Below are 24,457 nucleotides of genomic sequence, written 5' to 3'. Positions count from 1 at the left end.
GAGAAACAGAACAGGTCCTTACGGATGACACTGCAGTTGTGACCCGCTGGGCTGCCTACTTTGAGCAGTTATTCAAAGTTGATCCTCCGGCTAGGACGTTGGATATCTCTGGGTCCACGGTTCTTGAGGCTGATCCTCCAATTAGCTGTGAGCCACCCAATCATACTGAGATTGCACAGGTGGTGAACCAGCTGAGGGGGTGGAAAGGCTGCAGGGATCTGTGGTATCCGGGGTGAAATTCTCCAGGCTGGTGGTAAGGCTGTCCTCTTGGCATTGTAAGTAATCTTTGCTTCTATTTGGGAGACTGGCATCATCCCAACTGACTGGAAAACGGGACTTGTCGTCCCTATCTGGAAAGGGAACGCTGATCGCCTGGATTGCCGCAACTACAGGGGGATAACACTGCTCTCGTCCTCAATAGGATCTGTGATCACTTACTCACCTATCAGCGACCGGAACAGTGTGGTTTTACGCCTAAGAAGTCTACCATCGACCGCATCCTGGCACTGAGGGTTCTCATGGAGCGCAAATGCGAATATCGGCAGAGTTTCTTTGCAGCCTTTGTCGATTTTCGCAAAGCATTCGACTCAGTTGATCGAGCTGCCCTGTGGAACATCCTGAGGGTTCGCGAGATCCCCTCGAGGTTGCTGGATATCATGGCTGGCCTGTACACTGGTACTGTGAGTGCTGTGCAGAGTGGAGGCAGGACCTCTGAATTTTTCCCAGTTGATTCTGGGGTTCGTCAGGGGTGTGTTCTTGCTCCTACTCTGTTCAGTGCTTGTATGGACTGGGTGTTGGGCAAGGTCATGGGGTCCAGCAGCTGTGGGGCATCTGTTGGGGAAGAAAGATTCACAGATCTTGACTTTACTGATGATGCTGTGATCTTTGTGGAGTCAATGGAGACTCTGATCGGGACACTCGAGAGACTGAGTGAGGAGTCTGAGCGTCTGGGCTTGCGATTGTTCTGGATAAAAACCAAGATCCAGGCTTTTAATGACCTCTTGGACACAGCCATCAGCAGTGTGTCTGTTTGCGGAGAGAGTGTTGACCTTGTTGAGAGGTTTACTTACCTTGGAAGCGACATTCATGTCTCTGGTGACTCTTCCTGTGAAGTCATTAGACGGATTGGGAGAGCAGGGGGGGGAGGGGGGGTCATGAGGTCGCTGGAAAGGGGTGTGTGGCGCTCCCGATATCTATGCAAAAGGACGAAGGTCCAAGTCTTTAGAGTCCTGGTGCTTCCTGTCTTGCTATATGGTCACAAGACATGGGTGCTATCCAGTGACCTGAGACAATGACTGGACTCATTTGGTACTGTGTCTCTCCGGAAAATCCTTGGGTACCGTTGGTTTGACTTTGTGTCGAATAAACGGTTGCTCATGGAGTCCCGAATGAGGCAAATTACCTGCATTGTGAATGAGCGTCAGTTGTGGCACTACGGCCATGTGGCGCGTTTCCCCAAGGGTGATCCGGCTCGTAAGATCCTCATTGTTGGGGACCCAAGTGGCTGGACCAGGGCAAGGGCTCGCCCACGTAACACCTGGCTGCGGCAGATAGAGGGTCATTTCTGGAGGGCAGGACTGGACCACGTGTCTGCCTGGGGGGTTGCAAACCGGGATCCGGAGTTGTTTCGCTGTGTAGTGGGTGCAGTAATGCACTGTACCAGTGCATGGTCCCCAAGTTGACTTGACTTGGCTTAAGCAGGATGGCCTCAGTCAGTGTTACCTTTTTTGGAATAATTAAAAAGAATAAGTTATTGATGTACCTTCATCTGGAACTCGAATCTTGACACTTTCAAAACAAAGAGATATGGTCTTTTGATAGGAGAGTATGCACCTTTTGGAAGAATAGAAATCTATTCTTTCTAAAGTCTTGTGTTTGCCATGCTGATATCTTTTATTTTATATCTGCCGAGCTCAGGATATTGTTATAACTCTCAACAAGCAAGAAGACAGAGATGACTACATAAACCTCAGTTTGTATGTAACAATTAATTACAGTAATTTGAAAAATATCCTGAAATTCTTGCTGGCTTAATGAATTCTGCAGTCTAGCTTTAAATTTGTAATGTTCAGATTATTACTATTTTATTTTTTGTGATTTGTCTATTATTGACCAAAGCCATAAATGAGACTCATTCACAGTTTCAAGGATGAGGGGCAAAAAAAAAAAGCCTATTGCGGTTTAAAGAGTATCTTAAATGTAATTCTTAAAATGGGCAGTATGAAATTAGCCTGGCAAACCCCTAAATATCAGCATACCACTCTTCTCACAACTACTGAAGGCCTCAAGCACTCACATAATCACTGAGGTCATTACATTAATGTGTTTTAGCAGAACTTAATCTTTTTTTTTTTTTTTTTCTCATCTTTACATGTTTTCCTTACAGTTTCTATTTCCATTCATTGGTTTAATGATACTGGTGTACTTTTTGGGATTTTAGTTTTTATACTATACCTCAAATATTTTAGTTCACAGAACATTACATTTCGGAAATTCATGGATCATTCAATATCAAGAAAAAAAAACTAACCTTTAACACAAAACAGATATGCACACATTTTACGAAGCATAACAAAAATGGAAACGTTTCGCAAAACAAAAACTGCTAGAGCAAATAGATATACACCTCAATATTTTGTATAAGGACTGTGTTGTGTTTTGCCATGCAGTGCTTAGATATATTACTAGCATTGCCCAGTGAGGTGATGTGTGATTATTGTAACTACAGGTGTTACAGTTCTCTTTCTATATCTTTTTTAGATTATTTTGCAAAGTGCTTTTTGTACTTTTTAGTCTGGTCTGGCTCAGAGTCTCTGTGCATTTAAAATATTGCCTTTATGGACTTGATTTATTTTTATTTTAATTAAACTTATTTTATTTGCTTGAAAGCAAACATTTTTAAATATATATTTGCTGTAGTTACTTTAGTCTGAGTCCCCCTGTTAGGAAAATATTCTTGGTATTTTCATTAAAAATTCTTCCTTTCATGTGTCATTCTCAGGTCTCAATTGCAGGTCAGCCTGCTGGTGTGGAATCTGCAAGAGTCCGAATTAGGGTAAGTGAGTTGTGTGCATTGTGGCTCAGTGTGTGTGCAATAAGATCTCCAAAAGGACTGGAGTAGAAAAATAAAGCCTCACAATGTGTTTTATTTATTTTACTTTTTATTAGCTGCTTTTTTTAATTTAATGGGTTTAGACATCATCCCATTGCATCTGACTTTCAAAGTTCTGTGTGGGAATGCTTTTTTTTTTTTTTTGTTTTTAATGCAACAAACATTTAATAAAAATGTAATTTATCTTTGTTGTCAGGCTTTCTGTGTGTATAAATAAGGTTAAAAAATTTCTAACTAAAGTCACATCTTCAGCTGATAGAATAGGAATGTACTAGCTTTAGAAATTAGTTGAAATTTTAACTAACTAAAGAGTAACTATCACTGGATTTATTGAAGCAAAATATTACATGGGTGTGAACAGCTACTCGCATAAAACACCCATTGAAATTTTATACACAAACCATTACAGCACATTTTCCTAGTTTAGCATTTCCAAAATCTTTCACTATGCCATACAAATTAATAAATCAACTTTAACAGTGCTTAATATGAAATTTATCCTTATTTCTACAATTATAATAATCTGGACAGTAACTAGATCTTGAGTTTGACCCAGGATGCTGGGTCAGTGAGGCAGCAGCAATGACCACTACAAAACCATGCTCATATTTGTTAAATGATGTGCTATTTTAAAGTAAAATGTAATTCCCTGCACTTGTTAAATAATGCAAAGTTGTATATGTGCTCAGGTATCAATTTCACGGCTGTTATTACAGTATATAAGAACACCTACAGTAAGCAAAACATAAAAATAGAAGGTAGGACATTGTGTAGTTTATTGTGTTTACTATTTTAATAAGCTCAGTTAAATTATTGAAAAGAAATTAAAACTGGCCATTAACTTTTTTGAAACTGTTTTGTTGTGGACAGTATGTGGGTACATACTGTATCTTCTTCTTCTTTTGGCTGCTCCCGTTAGGGGTTGCCACAGCAAATCATCTTCTTCCATATCTTTCTGTCCTCTGCATCTTGCTCTGTTACACTCATCACCTGCATGTCCTCTCTCACCACATCCATAAACCTTCTCTTAGGCCTTCCTCTTTTTCTCTTCCCTGGCAGCTCTATCCTTAGCTTACCTTCTCCCAATATACTCAGCATCTCTCCTCTGCACATGTCCAAACCAACGTAATCTCGCCTCTCTGACTTTGTCTCCCAACCGTTCAACTTGAGCTGACCCTCTAATGTACTAATTTCTAAAACTATCCATCCTCGTCACACCCATTGCAAATCTTAGCATTTTAACTCCACTACCTTCAGCTCTGTCTCCTGCTTTCTGGTCAGTGCCACCATCTCCAACCCATATAACATAGCTGGTCTCACTACCGTCCTGTAGACCTTCCCTTTCACTCTTGTGGGTACATATGTAATTCACTAAATATACAAGAATCTTTGAGAGTTATGTTTTGCCTAGCTGATATTAAGTGTGCCAAAATTGCTTCTGTAGAGTAAAAAAAAATGGTCTAGATTCAAGATTATTTTATAGTATATATACACTAACGTATTCTGTAGAATGTAGCTGGAACAATGCATCCATGTGAGAAGAGTAGTGTAGTTTGGGCTAAACAAAATTCTGATCTCATTATAATTGTGCAGCATTACTGACAGAAAATAACTGTTGGGCTTCATTTTAAAGAAAGTTTCCATGTAAAGCCCTCTGTTGGCTATTTAGTAGATTCCAAAACAGCCTGAGAAATCGAATCACATTTATTTTCTTTATGAATGAGTGTTGCTTTCACAAGCAATTTTAAAAACACCTAACCATTTTGAAGACTAGGTTAGCAAAATAAAAATGACAGTTTTTGCTTTTCTTTCTTCCCCATTTTCAACTATGGATAGCTCTTTAATATAAAAATGAATTGCACATGTGTTCATTATGCTACATAGGCAAAATTTTCTGTTTAAATCTTTGCAAGCATTCATATGAAGAAAATCTTAAGTACTAAAATAAACTTTTGCTCTCGTACTGAACATATGGAGCAAATCAGCTGAACAATTTAAACAATGTAAGCTGCAGGCTTGTGGTTTTCTTGTTTTCAGTGGGTGTTGCTTTTCCATTTGTGCATTTTGTTAATGTCCAGACTCTCTCCTTATATTTCACCATCATCTAAATTCCTAACACTCACTTCCTCTCTGAGGAACTCTTTAAGGAAAGTAAAAATGTACTGGTGTTTGTAAAATTCCCCATTTTATATATTTTTTTTATTCTGTGGATTTGTAGAGCCAATTTATAAAGTTAATGATCTGAAAAAAAGCTAAGTTTTGTGGCAATCATTTTTAAATCTGTCTTTAGATTTGTTTCAGGATTGTCAAGAACAGATTAAACATATATCATGAAAAGGAAACTTAATGTAAGAACATGCTGTATCTATCACAAAAACAGGGTATCTCTCCCCAGATGTGTGACCATAATTATCCCATAAATTCCAAAAATTGGGCATAAAATGCTAAACAGTTTTTTGTTATTCCATTTTCAACATGTTTGCAGTTTTTCAGTTGTGTCACATTAAATGTAGCATATTATAAAATTTTAAGTTTAGTGTGATTCAGGTTTTGTTTGATAAAAATATTGATTTTTTTTTTTAAATGACATTTTAAGAATTGAAATTCGTCCCTGTTTGATAAGCATTACTATTACCATGCATGGCATGGAAGTTAAAATGTCCCGTGAAATAGTCTGTGAAAACAACATAAAACTGTTTTATACATTCAGTAAATTGATAATCTGTTTACTGTTTCACACGTTTTTTTTCCTGTTGATTTATGTATGTAAAAATATTAGGATGAACATGTTTATGGCTGTAAGATGTCTTTGTTGCTTTTCTGTTCAAGTTTCATTATAGCTTACGGTTTCAATTCAGCTGTGATAAATGCACATTTAAACTCAACAAATATGATACAAAAGTACTCAAAAACAAACCAGTATTACTGAATATTTTTGGAAACAAATTTCAATTTAAATGAAAAAACTGCAGCATATATTGTGATTTTGAGTCAGTGATTGCCATCTGCTTTTTGGCTACTGGTCAGCTGTCATTTCATCTAATTCATTTTTGAAAATAGCCCATTAATTAAATGATGATGCTCTTGGGCCATTACAATTAAGGTGATAGGTTTATAGCTTTGTTTAGGCAAAACTAAAATAAAACTCAACAAGTACATGTATTCTTTTTGTTGTGTGTGCACAAACTTAATAATTATATGCAATACATAAACAAAAACGTGTTGTGTTTTTGTGTATGTATTTATTGTGTGTGTGTGTGTGTGTGTGTGTGTGTGTGTGTGTGTGTGTGTGTGTGTGTGTGAATTGATGTGCTTACTTACTGACTTGGCTAGTTGCAGAAAACCTAACGAACAACGGTTTTTACTAGTGGCTCCATCTCATGACCCTGATGACCATAAGAAATCTAGCCTCAACAGAAATTTCATGTAATCTTGAAAGACCAGAGAAAATGAAGTTGAGTCCTTCTTTAATAGTCAAAAGAGCAATCTTAGCTCTGATATAGGCTGTTGCAGAATAGTACAAATTGTTCTTTATTGGGTTGCCCATCTGACTTGCTCCTGTTATGTACCTGGAGTTTAATAGTATTTTCAGTTGATAAGTACATCATTAATATTTTACACATTTTTCTGCTCTGAAATGTAGTATCATGATTTTCCATGTGAAAAATAAAATGACTTAAATACTATGGGGGGTGTTAATGTATGTATATAGGTAGGTAGAGTATTTCCTGGACAGTTTCTCCCCCAGACTGACAGAGGGCAGCCCCCTTGGTTTCCAGCTGGGCCATGGGTCATGAGCATAGAAGGTCAACCCTGTTGGAGCCTGTGGCCACTGCCAGGGAGTGCATGGACATTTTCAGGACCCTATTTGGCAGCACTTTCACCGCAATAGGAAGTGCTGCCGGAAGAAGGTCGTTGGGCACCTGGAGTCCTCCTGGGTGCCCTTATAAAAAGGGGCCATTCACCTGGAGTCAACAGCCAGAGTCAGGAAGAGGAATAATATTGCCATAATATTGCTTGACTTATCTTGTAGGGTAGCAAAACAAACCTTAAAATTAGCTGGGCAAGATCATCATTCTAGCATTGCTTTACATTTACTACAAGCACAAAGCCAAATGTAATTGTGTTTAAATTTACCTGGTACTTCAATTAAAGTTATACATTTAATCACCTTGTACATTGAGTCAGACTGTTTTTGCAGTAGTCCAGGGTACAGAATTATTCTGAGCTTTGCAATTCAATTTTTATTAAGTCATGCCTTTTTCTTAATTTAAATAATACTAGCTGAAATAACCCAGTGCTATTCAGATATAAATAAATGGGGAAAAAAAAGTAAACTTAAAATTGAACAGAAGTTATAATATTGCTAATACTAACATGGAAAAAATATAGAATTGTATAATATCTGCATTGGAACCATAATGAGGAAAACTTGTTTTTTTATTGAATTTGCAATTTACCTTGTTCTTTGTTTTTATTTTTTCAAAATCCATTCAGCATTATATTTTATAGGAAGAATGCCAAGTTCAAAGCAATAATATTGAAAGTAAAAACTTTGCAGCTTTTTTATTGACACATTTCTGTATTAAATATGTGTTGCCTGTTACAGATCATAAAATAAAATGTATGATATGGGCTATGTCAGTTTCATTGGCATATTATCATATTTTTCTAGGAATTACTTCCCTTAATACTGATGTTTGAATTGCCAGCTATTATCCACCCCAGTCCAGACCCTAATTCACCAGCAATTCAGCACATATCACAGACCTACAATATTTCAGTGTCCTTCAAGCAGCGATCTAGATTGTATGGTGCAACTGGTATTGTCAGAGGCTCACAGAGTAATGCTACAGCAGTCAAGGTAAATGTTTTGGGTGATACCATCAAATGAAAATGTAATGTACTTTTGTTTATATGGCAAATTTACAGAGTCCTTTATGCTTCCAAGAAGATATGAAAGATGATTAAATTATGTAAATATTTGTTAAGAGTTAATAATTTAAAGCAAATCTGAAGAATATCAAGCAGGGTGTTTTCTAGAAATGTATCTAAGTTGGATAAAGTTAATTTTTTTCCCCTTGAGGAACAATATATAAGCTGTTGCCAGGAGTTTATGCAAGCTTTCAAAAGTAACCCATTTTGAACTCCTAAAATAAAGCTGGATTATTTTCCCTAAAGTTTATTAGAAAGCAAATCAGTAGTAATTAAACATACAATTACAGTAGTAGAAATTTAATGCAAAACAGTGGTCTTTTTCTAAGTCCTTGAATTTAAGAAAGGGAAAAAATAAGGGGTTTCTTTTTTCTTTTTTTTTTTTTTTTTGAGTATTTTATGTGTGTGTGTATGTATATGTATATATATATATAATATATATAATATAATGTATGTGTATATATATTGTATGTATGTATATATGTATATAAATAAATTAAAATAAATAAATAAATGTTTTTGTTGCTTTGTTTTTCCCCCCCAGAGAGGAACAGCCTTACTTTTAGATCATCTGGCTGGCACCTTAGCAAATGCAATCTCTATTAGCACTCAGCTTGATATTGCTTCTCAGCACCATCTTTTTATGATGGGTCGCAATGGTAGTAACATAAAGCATATAATGCAGAGGACTGGAGCCCAGATCCACTTCCCTGACCCTAACAGTCCACAGAAGAAGTCCACAGTCTACCTCCAGGGCACTATTGAATCTGTCTGCTTGGCAAGACAGTATCTTATGGTAAGCAAAGTTTTGATCAAATGCTAGTAAGGAGTTATTTTTGTGTTGATCTCCTAGTAAAGTATACCCACCTCTGTTAAAATAAGACCAAAATGGTTATGTTGCTCAACTCTAGACCTATGGTAGTGTAAACAGATTTACCTATACATGGTTTAAAATCATGGTAATTAACAAATTATGTGTTTGTCTGAAGTTGCAAAAATCAGGTTTACCAGACAAGGGAAATTAATACTAATTTCAATATAATATTCTAATTTCAGTACAAACTTTCTTAAAACTGCATCTATGTGAAAATAAGACAACAGTGCATTAGAAGTGGTAGGTTGTTCTCTTTTTTTTTTTTTTTAAATACCTCTCCATGAGAGGTAGAGGTATCTGCAGGAACACTCCGGGAAATCCTGAAGGCCTTCTTAAGAGGACAGATTATCTCATATCTTTCCTACAGAAATAAATTGGAAACCAAGAAGGTATCCGAGCTAATCAGCGAAATTATTAGAATAGATCAAGAACATGCCAGGTGTCCAAGTGAGGCACTTCATCGGAAAGGGCAGGCTCTACATTCAGAACTCAACCTCTTAACAACTAAAGTAACTGAACATCATTATTATGAACATGGAGATAAAGCTAATAAGATCTTAGCTCAACAAATCCACAAGCAAGAAGTTCACAATGCAACCCCAGCAATCACCAACAGAAAGAGACAAAATCATTGACTATAAAAATAAAATACACACATTTAGAGACTACAATAAGTCCTTTTATTCTACAGAGTTTAAAGAAGACAAGACACAATCTGATGCATTTCTGGATGCATTACAGATACCACAAGTAGATACTGTTAGTGCAGAGGAATTGGATAAACCCCTGGCACTATCAGAATTACTAGATGCTATAAACTCACTTCAGAGTGGGATAGCAACAGGCCCTGATGGCTACCCTGCCGAATTTTATAAGAAATTCTCTAATCAGCTAGCTCCCCTTTTATTAGCAACATTTGCAGAAACTAGAGACAATAAAATTCTACCTCAGACTTATCGCCAAGCATTAATTACTGTCTTTCCTAAACAAAATAAGGACTTATTACAATGTGCATCATACAGACCAATTTCACTTCTGAATAATGATAGATAGATAGATAGATAGATAGATAGATAGATAGATAGATAGATAGATAGATAGATAGATACTTTATTAATCCCAATGGGAAATTCACATTCTTCAGCAGCAGCATACTGATACAATAAATAATATTAAATTAAAGAATGATAACAATTCAGGTGAAAAACAGACAATAACTATGTATAATGTTGAATGTTAACGTTTACCCCTCTGGGTGGAATTAAAGAGTCGCATAGTTTGGGGGAGAAACGATCTCCTCAATCTGTCAGTGGAGCAGGACAGTGACAGCAGTCTGTCGCTGAAGCTGCTCTTCTGTCTGGAGATGATACTATTAAGTGGATGCAGTGGATTCTCCATAATTGATAGGAGCCTGCTGAGCGCCCTTTGCTCTGCCACAGATGTTAAACTGTCCAGCTCCATGCCAACAATAGAGCTTGCCTTCCTCACCAGTTTGTCCAGACGTGAGGCGTCTTTCCTCTTAATGCTGCCTCCCCAGCACACCACTGCGTAGAAGAGGGCGCTCGCCACTAATGATGTTAAGTTACTCTCCAAAGTCATAGCTAGAAGGATGGAGAAAGTGCTCCCTTCGGTAATATCACAAGACCAAACTGGATTTATTAAAGGCAGACACTTCACTTCCAATCTTCATCGCCTGTTTAATGTAATATATTCACCCACAAAGTCATACACCCCAGAGATGATATCGTTGGATGCAGAAAAAGCATTTGATATGGTTGACTGGAACTACCTTTTCACTACATTGGAGACATTTGGGTTTGGCCCAAACATTTGTACATGGATCAAACTACTGTATACCAATCCAGAAGCTTCAGTTTGTATTAACAACATTAATTCAGACTACTTTAAACTAGAACGTGGTACCAGACAAGGATGCCCCTTGTCACCACTGCTTTTTGCAATTGCCATTGAGCCACTGGCAGTTCACTGTCGAAATGCTTATGTGATAAAGGAGATCATCAGAGAAGGGCTGGAACAGAAAATTTCTCTATATGCAGATGATATGGTACTATTTATATCAGATCCACAAAATTCCATTGCCTTCAGACCTAATAGCTCTAACAGAATTTCAGAAAATTTCTGGTCTCAGAATTAATTTGAATAAAAGTGTGCTCTTCCCAGTGAATTCTCAAACATATAATATTAGATTAGATACCTTCCCATTTATATCAAAGAGCAGTTTAACACCAGAGCCTACGAAAAAACTCGTAGATCTGTCCCACCTTAAATCTCTTCGCACCTCTCCATCAGCGTCTTTTCTCCTGTAAATGTGTCTATAAGCAGCAAGCAGCCTTCTATTACATCCCCCACTGCTGCACAGTTTTCTCAGCTCGCGTCTGTTTACCTGCATGTCAGTTGCTTGGAGTTGTATAGAGTGAGAAGTTAAGCAAAATGACACCTTTTATAAATACTATATCGTTATTTAGAACGTATACATTTCATATGTGTTCCGTGTCTACAACAATCTATGTACAGTAAACACATCGTTAAAACCAACGTTTTTCATGTTTTAGTAATAATTGACAAAATGTAGACATGAAGTGTATAATGTGTTATGCCTGAATTCCAAATATCAAATAAATAATTTTATAAAAGGTACATATATAACACAACAAGTGCACTTCTATTCAAGAATATAACTGCAGAAAAAGAACCCAAGTTAGAGTGCGATATTGACACACATTTGCCAAAACAGCTTCGGTGGCACAACAGTATCAACTATTGACTGGTAATCAAAACTTCACAGGTTCGATCCCGGACGAGTCCGTTTTGAGAAATGAGCTGCTCTTATTCTTACTATTTTAGAATAAAAACATAAATTTGATTTCAGTCTGTAACAGCCGGTGTAAATGTATGATACTTGTAAAGGTTAGCTTTTTTTTTTTTTTATTCAGTTTTATTCTCTCAGTCGCGTTCACGATAACACCCCAGCCAACCCCCCCACCACCCCATCTGAAAGTGCTGTTTTCACATAAAGACGCGCTATAACAGAGGTGAACTCAGATCATGATGACGGTTCTACATCGGAGAAAGAATGCAGATTGCACTTTTGCCATCACTGTACTTTGTATATGTACACAGGAAGCTCTGCAGTCTACTTGTGACTTTACGCTGTAGGAAGTAAGTAAATTAATAAAGGTAAATAACATTCGTTCTGGCTCTTGTATACAAAGTACAGTGACGGCAGCTTCCACCTGCAGCTAAAAGTTAAATACCCGGGGTAAACATAAAACTCTTTATCAACAAAATTTTGTTGTCTGTATGGAAAAAATTAAGCAAGACTTGCATAGATGATCAACCCTTCATCTCGCTTTACCTGGAAGAATTAACATTGTTAAGATGAATATCTTTCCTAAGCTTCTCTTTTTATTTCAAAACATTCCAATATACTTCAGTAAATATTTTTTTAAGAAATTAGATTCAACCATAACCTCATTTGTTTGGAATTCAGAATATCCACGTATCCAAAGGGTGACCCTACAAAGACCTAAGACGGGTGGTGGCATGGCTCTACCTAACTTTCAGTTTTATTACTGAGCAGTAAATATACAAGCTATAAAAACCTGGACATGGACACAAATAGATGAACATACTCGGGTTTGGTCCGCAATAGAAATAAAATCTTGCAGGACTTCTTTATATTCCTTGCTTTGTACCCCAGTAAACAGAAGTTACCGCCAATATACTAACAACCCTATTGTGCTTCACTCACTCAGAATATGGAACCAATGTAGGAAGTATTTTAAGATATAGAAGCTTTTATCTGTGGCACCTCTGCACAAGAACCACCTTTTTCTACACTCTCAAGCATACACAGTTTTTAATGTCTGGAAACATTCGGGATTAAGACATAGACAACGTCTTTGCATCCTATAAACAATTACAGTCCACATTTAACTTTCCAGCAAAACATTTCTTTCACTACCTTCAAATTAGAGACTTTGTTAAACAGAACCTGCCCAATTTTCTGCCACCTGCCTCTGTGCCGGAAAAAATATTGGTCAGTCTTGAGGACTCAGACAGCATTTCCGTAATATATAAAACTATTTTAAAACCCCTCCCTTTCAAAGATCCAAGAGTGCAGTGGGAAAAGGATCTCTCATTCAACATCTCCGAAAAGGAGTAGAAGGTAGCAATGCACAGAATTCACTCGATCTCCATATGCGCAAAGCATAGAATTATTCAACTCAAAATTATATATTGAGCGCATCTCTCTCGTTTAAAATTGTCAAAATGTTTCCAGGGCAAGATCCAACCTGCGAACACTGCAATCAAGTTCTAGTCTCACTGGATGACATGTTTTGGGCGTGCACCAAATTAACATCATTCTGGACCAAAATCTTTAAATGCCTTTCAGACACCCTCAGGGTCACAATCCCTGCTAACCCATTAACAGCTGTGTTTGGTGTACTTCCAGATGGGCTTAAAGTGGAGAAAGACAAACAAATTGTAATTGCCTTTACTACACTATTGGCACGTAGACTTACCTTCCACAACTCTCCTATTCTAAGTCAGTGGGTAACTGATGTTACATACTATTTGAAACTGGAAAAAAATCAAATTCACACTTAGAGGATCTGTACAAAACCTTTTCAAAACCTGACAGGATCTAATCAATAACATTTTAGAATAAGCATTTAAATCGAGGAAGCAGTTTCTGTCCCCTCTTTTACTCCATTTATCTTTATTCATTTATTAATTTATCTGTTTACTTATTTTTACTAGCTTAAAGTTTTAGTCTGCAGGCCTAGCTCTCTTTCTCTGGGGTGGGGGTTGATTTATTTTAAACCTATTTTTGTAAAACTTTATTTATTTGTAAGAAATGTTATTTTATTTTAATAAAATCAAAAATAAATAAACTTTTAGGTCCTTCAGTTCTTTTCTGGCACTATCCTTGTCACATATATTATAATGTTTCTGTTTTATTACTCCTTTAATTGTTTGTTTCTATTTCTGGACAAGTTTAAATAGCACTTTAAAACTATTTACATTTTTTTATATGTCCAGCCACAAAATGGCAGTCAGTGTGTGGGCTACCCAAAGTTCCTAACTTTTTCTGTCTACCAGACCCTTGGTTGAGGTCTGGCACATGTTTTTTTTTTTGCTACTTGAGCTAGTGTTTTACACTAAAATAAACAGTATCGTACTTCCATGGTGGTTGGAGAACACATGCAGATTAATTAAAGCTCTTGTGAATTACCAAAACATTTAGTTTAGGGAACCAAAATAATTTTGCTAATCTTGTATGTGTCATAGAGACCATTCACAACAAATTTTAAAAACATCAATACAGTGTCATATTAACATCATATAGACCCAAAAAGGATTTTTTTTTTCCTAAGAATAATCAATTTGCAACAAAAGACTGCAAGTATACAGACAATTTTCTTTAAACAGTAAATCCCTGTACATGCTGTGTGAATGAATCTTCATAAAAACACCCTTGGCACCTTCCTGTAACCAATAGTTACTCCAGGTAGCTGGATTAGTACAGAGAACCTAAGTGTTAAAAAATATACTTAACCATCTTTCTTCCCAATTTAGAACCAGAAGACATGGCACAAACAATACAGGTTATATACAGTAGTTTTTTCAACTTTTTGTTAATTACTGTTTTTCAGCTTTTACTTCCATTTTCTTGATTATGTAGTCAATAAGATTGCATGAAAACCAGAGTGGTTTAAACAGCGATGAGATTAGTAATGAATGAGATTCAAGGAGAAATGCTGAAAGCTATGGATAATGCTAGTGAGTTGGCATTGGTGCAGTGGGATTGTGGTTGGAGTTGACAATAAACCAGTTTATCTGGTGTACCAGATGAAATTCTTCAGATTTCTGAAAAAGGTTGACTGGCATTAGGGCTGCACAATTAATTGTATATTTTTGAATATGATTACAGGTGCAATAATATACTAATTCCGAAAAGTGGCAGTTACTTCATTACATTTAGGCCTCTGGTTCTGTCAGAGATCATGGTATCCCACTTAGATTTTTTTTAAACGTCAAGCAGTTGTTTTAATCAATCAGAGACATTGCCTGCAGTGCAATTGTGGTGTTAATTCTTTGGCACCTGCATCATATGACTAATTACAAGCAATCATGCTCAATGTATTTTTAGGAGTATAATCCCTTACAACAACTTTTAAAAAGTGTGAATTTCTTTCTACTATGTTTGCAGCAGTCGCCAGAAAAAATGAAGTTTAAGTAATAATCCACCTAAGTCACCTTATTATTTTTATTTGTTTTAGTATCAGAATGAATAGAATTGTCTGTAATTTGGCATTATTTTGTTTTCAGTAGATCTGGTGTTGAATAAAAATGCATACTTTGCAAAGTGTTGCTGCATTCCACTCCAATGTTTATACAGTCATCTAAAATTCAACCACATAGTCTAGTGTGTGAATGAAAGCTATGCAAGCAGTACCAAGTCCCAGTAATGTTAGGGCCATGACACAGATAACCATCACATGTTTTTGCTAAAAATGATGTCTGTATTCAGCAGATGTTCAGCAGTTAAGCAGATAACAGTATTCAACCCGTTTTATTTTATAAAAGGTAAGGCTCTTATTAAACCTGTATGCAACAAGTTTTAAAAATGATCTAACACCCAGGAAGACATACATCATTTCCTCCTGCAATTTTTCCGAAGTTGCATTACCTTTACTTTATTCTAAATCTAAGTGGATCTTAAACAAGTGGTGCTTTATGTAACACATATCTGATTTGTGCTTGACTAGAATTATGGAAATATGTCTGACCATAATGGTTCATTATATTGTTGAAGAATTTACTCTGAAAAGTTGATGCTTGTAGGCAGCATACTTTTGTCAAAAATGGAGACACAACTGCTCAAGAACCGAGAATCACATTGGCTGCCTGAAGCTTGCAGAAGAGGCAACAAATTTGTAAGATTACAGATAATGGGCCAGATTTTATGAATGGTGTTGCTATTAATGAATGATCTAGACCAGGCATGTCAAACACGCGGCCCCCGGGCCGCAACAGAAATCTGTGCAGCCCGCATGACAGATCCTAGTTAGCACTGAACTTGTACAAAATGATTACTATCGTTTGTGACTGAATCATTCTGCATCTTCGGTGTTACTTATTGACTTTTCTTACTTCTGCCTTTTGACAAAAGCGCGTTTTCCCATGGCATTACGGTACCGGAAACGTCATGTGCTAGTATAGCCACGAGCCTTGACCAAAGTTAATGAGCCGCAGCGTCACAACTGAAGTGCTAGGCTGCAGCAGGGGTGGCCTTAGGCATGTGCAAACTGTGCACCTGCACAGTGCCGCCAAATTCCAGGGGCTGCCACGCCAATATATATTGAATATAAAACAGAAAGACAAAATAACGACACAGCTGACGGCAATGTGGCCAAAAAACATTCTGTTTCTTGTTAATTAGTACGCTGTATTTACCAATGTCACTAGAGTCGGAGCAGTAAGCTATATGTAGTATTATAATGTTTTGCCGTAATGAGAATATTGGTTTTCAAGTTATGGACACGCGTATATAAAAGTGTGTCATGAGCACGAGGCGGCTATGCAGTGTCCGCAACGGATGTGGCCATCCGCCATGCATAAGATACCGTATTGACATTGCCAGGCGAAGGGGCCACAGATTCTTTCTCTGCCCAGGGCCACCACGAGCTTAGAGCCGCCCCTGCTAAGGCTACACTACTGACTGGGCTGCTGAGACTGGCCACTGGGCAGAATTGACCATCACGAGTAATAATAGCCCGCATATTTTCATGTTTTTTTTTGCTCTAGTTTCATGTCATTTTGTGCTAGTATTGTAACGAACAGTTAGTGCAGACTACAGCTGAAGATCTGAAGTGGACGCGAGAAGTTGGTGAGTTGTTTATTAACATATTTTTGTGATTTTGAGTTTGTAAAATTATAGTAGGTCAGATGGCTTTTTGCATATCGGCTTATTTTACAATATAAACTTTGAAGTAAACTTTGTAAAGTAAAATTTGATTTTTGGAGGATTTATTTTCCAACTTGAATTACTGAGCAATGAATTCAGTGAGCATTTTCGTGATTTCAGTTCACACAAACAGGGCATTGCGCTGTTCTCTTACAATGTTGAGAATGTGCCTGAGAATATCCAAATGGAGTTGATTGAACTGCAGTCAGATTCTATTCTGAAGGCAAAATACAACGAAGTTGGTGTGCCAGGCTTGTATGCTTACCTGCCACCCTCATATGTGCAGATCCGTAAGTTGGCATCAATTGTTTTTGTTAATGAAAGCTACCAAAACCCCACATCGCTCAAGACTTACCGTCCAGCACCTTTCATCCCTCATAAAAGTTGCAGCTGCACAAGATTTCAAGCCTGATATTGACGAACTGGTTACTAACAAGAGATGCCAAGTGTCGGGACAAAAGAAATAAATCTCACACTGTAAGGCTCTTATATAAGCAATGAATATAATATAATGAATATCAATCATCAAGACACTATATAAAAGCGGTCGGGATTGTCCTTCCGTCCCGTGAGTGCAAAGCGTAGCGGTATTCCGCTTATCACAGACTTACTACTTGCGGCTTGTGGTACGACGCGATGTGAGCAGAGTTCTGGTGCTCCCATCGTTCCCTTGCTTTTGTGCGCGATGCGCTGGAAAAATAGACAAAATTATGTCTCTGGAAATAATTAATGTTGATGGAGTACAAATGCCTCACCGCGTAGTAAATATCAGGGGAGATGGTGCTTGCCTATTCTCATCTATAGCTTATTTAGTGCATGAAACTCCGTCTTTAGCGGTACAGATTCGGGCTGACATTGTACGACATGTTTTAAGTAATTGGTCAAGGTTTCAGCCATTTACAATGATGCCGTCAGGAATCTCTTATACAAATGAGCTTCAGTATCTCACTGAAATGTCAAAGTCTCAAACTTATGGTACCATTTCTGAGCTAATGGCAGCGGGAGAGTTGTTCCCCAATGAGTTTCAAGTATATTATTATGGAGTCCTACACTCCAAGTTTGGACAGGCACTCGAGGGGATTAAAAAAAACTTAGGTTTTCGGGAGATGTTATGAATGGGCACTTTGATGTTCTCATTCCCTACACTTACATGCCTGATGTACACATGGCGCGCACACAAATTGAGGATAAAAGGCGGTCGCTTTAAAAGGCGGGTGAGCCTAGTAATATAATAAGGACCTAGCTAAGAGGTTAAGACTCTAATTCTACACTGTTGTATGGAGACTGCATGGAAATAAATTGCTTTTCTTTAAACTTTAAGTGTTACATTTTTTAAAGTTTTCAGTATTGGAAAGAAAGCTACAGTAACTTTGTATAATAGTATTTGTTACAGTACGGCCCGCTGACGCACGTATGACAGTCGAAGCGGCCCACCAATGGTAGTGAGTTTGACATGCCTGGTTTAAACCACTTGACTACCAGAGCATCATTTTGATAGCATAAGAGACATACCTGTTTACACAAATAATCAGTAATACATTTATTTGTTGAAAAATATTTTTTAGTTTGAAATATATATACAGTGGAACCTCAGTTCACGACCATAATTCGTTCCAAAACTCTGGTCGTAAAGCGATTTGATCGTGAACCGAAGCAATTTCCCCCATAGGATTGTACTCGCTAAGGCAAGTAGTTGGAATGAAGAAATATAATCTGTATTTGTGTCCTACAGATTTGATAAACCAGTCATGTTATCTCACAATTGATGCTGTTGGAAACGTTCTAAATTTTTTATGTTTGAATTTCTCTCTGTCTCTGTTTATGATGCAGGGATGCCTACCCCTTGTGTTGATGTTTGATATCAAAGAAGATATTGATGTTGATCCTCCTTTTATTACTCAGTTAATGGAGCAGTTGGATGTCTTTATCAGCATCAAACCAAAGCCCAAGCAGCCAAGCAAGGTAACAGAGTGTCACAAAAATTCTAAAATAACCTTATTCACTATTGAGTAGTGTTGGGTCTGGGAGGCTGCATGAATTGTGTTAGGTTACTTTGACCTCTTAGTCTCTGCCCTCTTTACGAAATATATTTAAGCAGGGTTTTTTAAATATTCAGAATTCCCAACAGTCGTGCAAAAAGATAGTTTCTCTTCAGGAATTTTTAAAGTATATCAAAATAAAAAAAATTAAAGCTTGCTTAAAAGTTATCATCCAGGAATTTCTTTTAGAATTACCGTCATCTGACAAAAGAAGATTTCTTATTAAAGAATACTGAAATATATATCCAGCTACATTGTGTATAAAAATTGAACCAATATTGTAAGGTGCAGTGGCCCGTTACAGGCTGAAATATGATTAAAAAATCGAGTTATTCATATTTGTTCAAAAGAAAGTAAATATGTAAATACAGTAATCTACTTTAAAAATTGCTCATTGTGTGAAGTATATTATTGTTAACCTGCTATGTTATGTCTGATAATGACTGTACAACAGCCCCATATTAGCTAGCCAGTCTAAGGGGGATGCTCCAGTTTGCTGTTTATTTAGGTATCTAGATTGCGTGCTGTTATAACATCTATTTTCTATTGTTTATTTTGAATTAATCAATGTATACAGTATTATGAGGGGGAAAAACTCCCTTCATTTTTTTTGTTTCTGGACACAGAAACCTCATTTACTTTAGTCGTATAGTACTTAGTGTTACTTTGCAAAGCTTCATTTTCTTCTTAGTGAATTTATGTCAAACATACTTTATATAAATACCAAATACATTCTCTTCATCTTTCCAATCATTTAAGTAAAATGTGTAATAGTAATGTAAGGCATTTAGCTAATCCTGTATCATAATTTGTGTGCTGTACTCTTGATTTTGATACTATATTAGTGATGGTAATTGATATACAGGGTGGTGCAGGGAAACGAGAAATTTTGGAACTAGGTGTTGGCGACCCTGGGGCACCAGCAGTTGCTTGGGACCAATGCGACCTCGTTTAGAACGCCTTGCCATTAGTTATAATTGAGCAGTGGAGTGGTGCGCAACGAGCGTTCACTGTGAAAGCCTTTAATAAGAATGGTTATAGTGTGACTGCTGCACAAAGGGAATTTCAGCGTCCTTACCAGTTAGGACGTCATGATTCTGTCTCATCTGCTCATGCAATTACAACATGGGTGTGTAATTTCGAAGAAACTGGTTCAGCCTTTAAAAATAGGGAGTGGTCTCTCTTAGACTTTCTCCTATACACAGATATGGGGATGGATATTTGAGGAGTAAACCTGAAGTCAATTATTATATTTTTATATCATGTACATTAAATAACCAACAACAAATCAAATTAATAATATATTGAGCAATTATTATAAAAGTAAAGTTAAATAAATCGGACCCTGCAGCTGCATGAATAAAAGGTAAAGTACCACTTCTGGTTAATGGAAATAGCTCAAAAGTTGATAGAAATCTACACACACACAGACATAGTTCCAAAAATGGTATTTTTGGACTTGGGGCTGGGCTTAAACATCATCAAAATCTCAACATTGAATCTTTGGAAGATTACAATACTTTCCCTATACCTTATATACGAGAAAGTAAAAAGTCCCCAGGTGGAGCCACTTTTCATACTGCCCGACAGTTGATGGCAGCTATTCGACATTTGTTTTAAAGGAGCGTCATTTCATGCAACGATCACATTCCATGGTTTCCAAGATCCCCAGATATCACTGTTTGTGATTTTTTTTTTTTCTGTGGGGATATCTTAAAAGCCAAGTGTACCACACACGTCCTGCAACCATTTCTGAACAAAGGAGGATTGAAGAGGACATGGCTGGCATTCCTCTTGACATGTTACGTCGAGCAATGCAGTATTTCCACAACAGGCTGTCAGAATATGTATAGAGAAATGGACAACACCTTTATGATGTTTTCTTCAAAACATAAAATGAATATTGAATAAATATTGATTACCATCATTAATTGCATATCCTGTACAATACATTTCATCTTTAAATGTATTTTGTAATGTGTTTATTTGTGTACTGAACATCAATTGAAAATTTCCTGTTTCCCTGCACCACCCTGTTGTTAGATATTAGATATTATTTTACCTGTAAGTACATCATTTCATTTTTTTACATGCCATATGCTTAAAATCATGACATTTATTGTCAAACATTAGTAGTATGATTAATTGTCTGAATACATATGTGTATTTTTTCCTACTCAAAGTACTCTATCCCTGCAGTTTATACAGATTGCACTTAGATGGTTTTAAGGTTTACACAGTATAACATTTTAATAATATCTTTTTTTTCTCATATTCCCCAATTTAAGAAGAAAAAAATAAAATGAAACTTTTGCTGGTGCCATTGTTTCTGTTAGGTAGCTAACTAGTAGTCATAGCTACTGCGACATGAGCTCCGGGACAAACCGTGAATTTAACACGACTAAAAAAGGGTTATTTTTTTATTGAACGCGTTCAGGAAGATTTTTGTAGAGTAGTATGTTCTGCTGTCTTCAGAAACAAATACTAATAAATTGCAGTTTTGTAATTATTTTTCATTTTTTAACACATTCCATTGTTATTATTTGATCATTTTAAATGTGGAAAAACAATAATGGTTTCCCAGATCATCAGAAACCCCCTAAGCAATTTCCCCAGATATCACCAAAACACTCTTAAAGTTCTGTCTACTTGTCTTAAAACCATTATACACAAGGTTGTTAATCCAAATCAGAGTGGCTTCATTTGCTCTCACTTTGTTGTGGATGACCTGTGTTACTTATTATTAACAAGGATATTTCCCAAGCTACACCTGTGGCATTGTTTTCACTAGATGCCAAGAAGGCCTTTGAAAAGATGAATTGGCATTATTAATGAATGCTCCTGCAGGCAATGGGCTTTGGCAATCCCTTAATTAATATGATCAAGACACTATATTTGACACCCAGTGAATCAGTTGGTCTATCTCATATTTTCCTATCTGCAGAGAAGTGAGACAAGTTGTTCCCCTGTCCCCTATGCTTATTATATTTTCACTAGATCAATCATTTTCTTCTATTTGTTGAGAATGTTTAAAATGATTTAACTCATATTTTAAATCTGAGTTATAAATATGAAAAACTGCTTGGATACAAAATTAATTGGATCAGATCTGCCCTTTTCCCTTTCAATTTCTCCATTACCTATTCCCCACCATTCTCCAATTGCAGGGTTTTTTCTTTTAAGTACCTTGGCATTAATGTAACCTTGTCTCTAAAAGATATCGCTGTGCTCAGTTTTCTGTGTTATGAAAGAGGTTAATACATCACTTGTTTCATGAAACAATTTTATCCATTTCAATCCTTTCTTTGAATGATTAAGATGAATGTAGTGCTGCAAGTTTGCTCATAACTTTTTTCTTCCACATAGGCCAAAGATCAAACATTTTGCTCTCACTTTGGCCAGGGTGATGTGGAGATTTGTACATCACTAATTTTAACTTTATCAATGGACTTTTAGTTTGTAAACTTTTTACCAGTGTATTCCCCACCTCACTCTCATTTTTTATTGAAACCAATCAATGGAAATCTGTTGTGTTTTTTTTTTGTCTGCACCAAGCAAAACTGTAAGCTTAATAAATTAGGTTTTATTGTTTCCTACACATTGCAGGTTTCACAGAAAGTCTTGGGATTTCTGCAAAAAAAAAAAAAAAGTCCAATCCTGTCTTTTACAATACTGGCCGTAATATTGCTGTCTGTCTTGTTTCTTTTCTGCACTGGTACAGTCTAGGCATTCTTAAATTCTGTATTGTTTTTGGGGTAGCAGGGCTCCTTTCATTCTGAGACCTTTGCTCTAAATACTCAGTCTTTTTTTCCTCTAAAGTTAGTCTTCAAAGCATGTGGCATCTCTTTATTTTCCCTTATGTCATCTCATTCTTTTTTAATTTTGGTTCTTGAAGACAGGTTTGAATGGAATTGAAGTTGTATGGTCATCTTCATGGTGCAGGCAAGAAACCTCTCTGTCTCACTGAAATGGAGTTCAGTCCTGGCATTTTACTCCTCCGTGAACTTTGTATTAATTTTAAATGCAGTTAAACATTCTTCCAAAATTCCCAATCATCAGTTTATTAAAAACAAAATTATTAATAGAATTTATGCAACCCCTTTAAATTTTTTAATGGGTTTAGCCTCTGAACCAATTTGTACTTTAGGTTCCTTTAATGTTCCTGTTTTGCTTCTTTTTTTTTTTTTTTCTTTTCATTTTCATTTAATGTTTTGGTTCTGCCCTCCTGCTGCATCTTTGTGGTTCTCCACTCTCACCTACCTTTCATGCACTTTTAATATTACTCTTTGCTGTTCTCTGTAACCTTTTCTGGCTTAGATATTTCACCCCAGTTGTTTTACTCTATTTTTCAGATGTCGATTTCAACATCTCTGTATATTATCAATATATATGTGGAGGGATTTTATTATATAATTCATTGAGAACTTCCAGCTGCTCATTTTTAACTCTCTCCATTATCCACTATGTCTTGGTGGTAACAGGCAGGCAGCCCTGCCCAGATAAGTGACTTTCCATCACCCTAAGTAAACAGAGTCCCAATGCAAAAAGAAAAAAATATGCGGAGGAACATTATATATATTTCCCAGCAAAACTCTGTACAAAAATCAGCACATTGCAATACTATCTTAGAGTTCTATGCTCAAATCATGTAGTGCATATTGTTTGTAGATTCATTATCTAATGTTACAAGTTGTCTATTCACAACTGAGAGTTGTGCGATAGTAAATCAAATGTATTATTCTTAAGTAGTTCATAGTCAGTGTATTCTTTAAGTCAGTGGATGTCTATGAGGCTTAAAATATATACAGTATTTAAATGGACATTGTACTTTGGAAGATGGCAATGGCAGAAGGGGTCACAGTGATCAAATGCAAATCAAGACAGATCTGGCATCAGCAAGAATTGATTTAGAGAGAGACTGTGTGAATTATTAATTTTTCCAGAATACCCCTACTCTTTAAAATATGTACCCCTTTTTGTAGATACTTTTTCTGGAACAACACTTGCTTGAGGCTGTGCTCATTGTGTTAGTAAATACCCACGCTTGGCTCCAATATAATGTTAAAACACGAATTGTAAAGAAAACGGACATATCTTTCACAAACTTCAGCACTGCACATTATTTTCCACATCCAGCCACACATGACCACTGTGCAGTTTTCACAGTGCTCAACAAACTTGCAGTGTAGGCATATCTTCAGGAAAATCAGAGAATTTTCCAAGGTATTATACTACAATGAGTTCTGCAACAACACTGATGAGCAAAGGCTGGTAGGCTCAAGTCTAAGTCAGGCATAGTATTCTGCAGTATACATGGCACAAACCAGATGCAGTATGACTATATAAGACATAAACTGTACCTGTATACTGTCCTCAGTTTTTGAGACTTATACAGCCTCTCCATACACTGAAGTACTAAATAATTTATCTTACTGTACCTTTTTAAATCATTAAGCAATCACTTTATAATGATGTGTAAATATTCAGTTTGTGTCTGGTAA

General features: G+C 36.6%; 1 protein-coding gene across 1 annotated transcript in view; it reads left to right on the top strand.

Moving 5' to 3' along the window:
* Positions 1–24,457, top strand: part of LOC114646965 (protein bicaudal C homolog 1-like) — a 370,919-nt gene that overhangs the window by 284,924 nt on the left and 61,538 nt on the right. Inside the window, exons 6-9 of the mRNA XM_028795402.2 lie at positions 3,002–3,055; positions 7,788–7,976; positions 8,592–8,843; positions 18,748–18,879. Coding sequence (XP_028651235.1) covers positions 3,002–3,055; positions 7,788–7,976; positions 8,592–8,843; positions 18,748–18,879 — 627 coding nt within the window. The remainder of the gene's footprint in view (positions 1–3,001; positions 3,056–7,787; positions 7,977–8,591; positions 8,844–18,747; positions 18,880–24,457) is intronic.

Source organism: Erpetoichthys calabaricus, chromosome 2, assembly GCF_900747795.2.
Source record: "Erpetoichthys calabaricus chromosome 2, fErpCal1.3, whole genome shotgun sequence".
Classification (NCBI taxonomy): domain Eukaryota; kingdom Metazoa; phylum Chordata; class Cladistia; order Polypteriformes; family Polypteridae; genus Erpetoichthys; species Erpetoichthys calabaricus.
The sequence above is the reverse complement of the archived record's forward strand: the minus strand, read 5'-3'. Positions and strand labels throughout refer to the sequence as shown.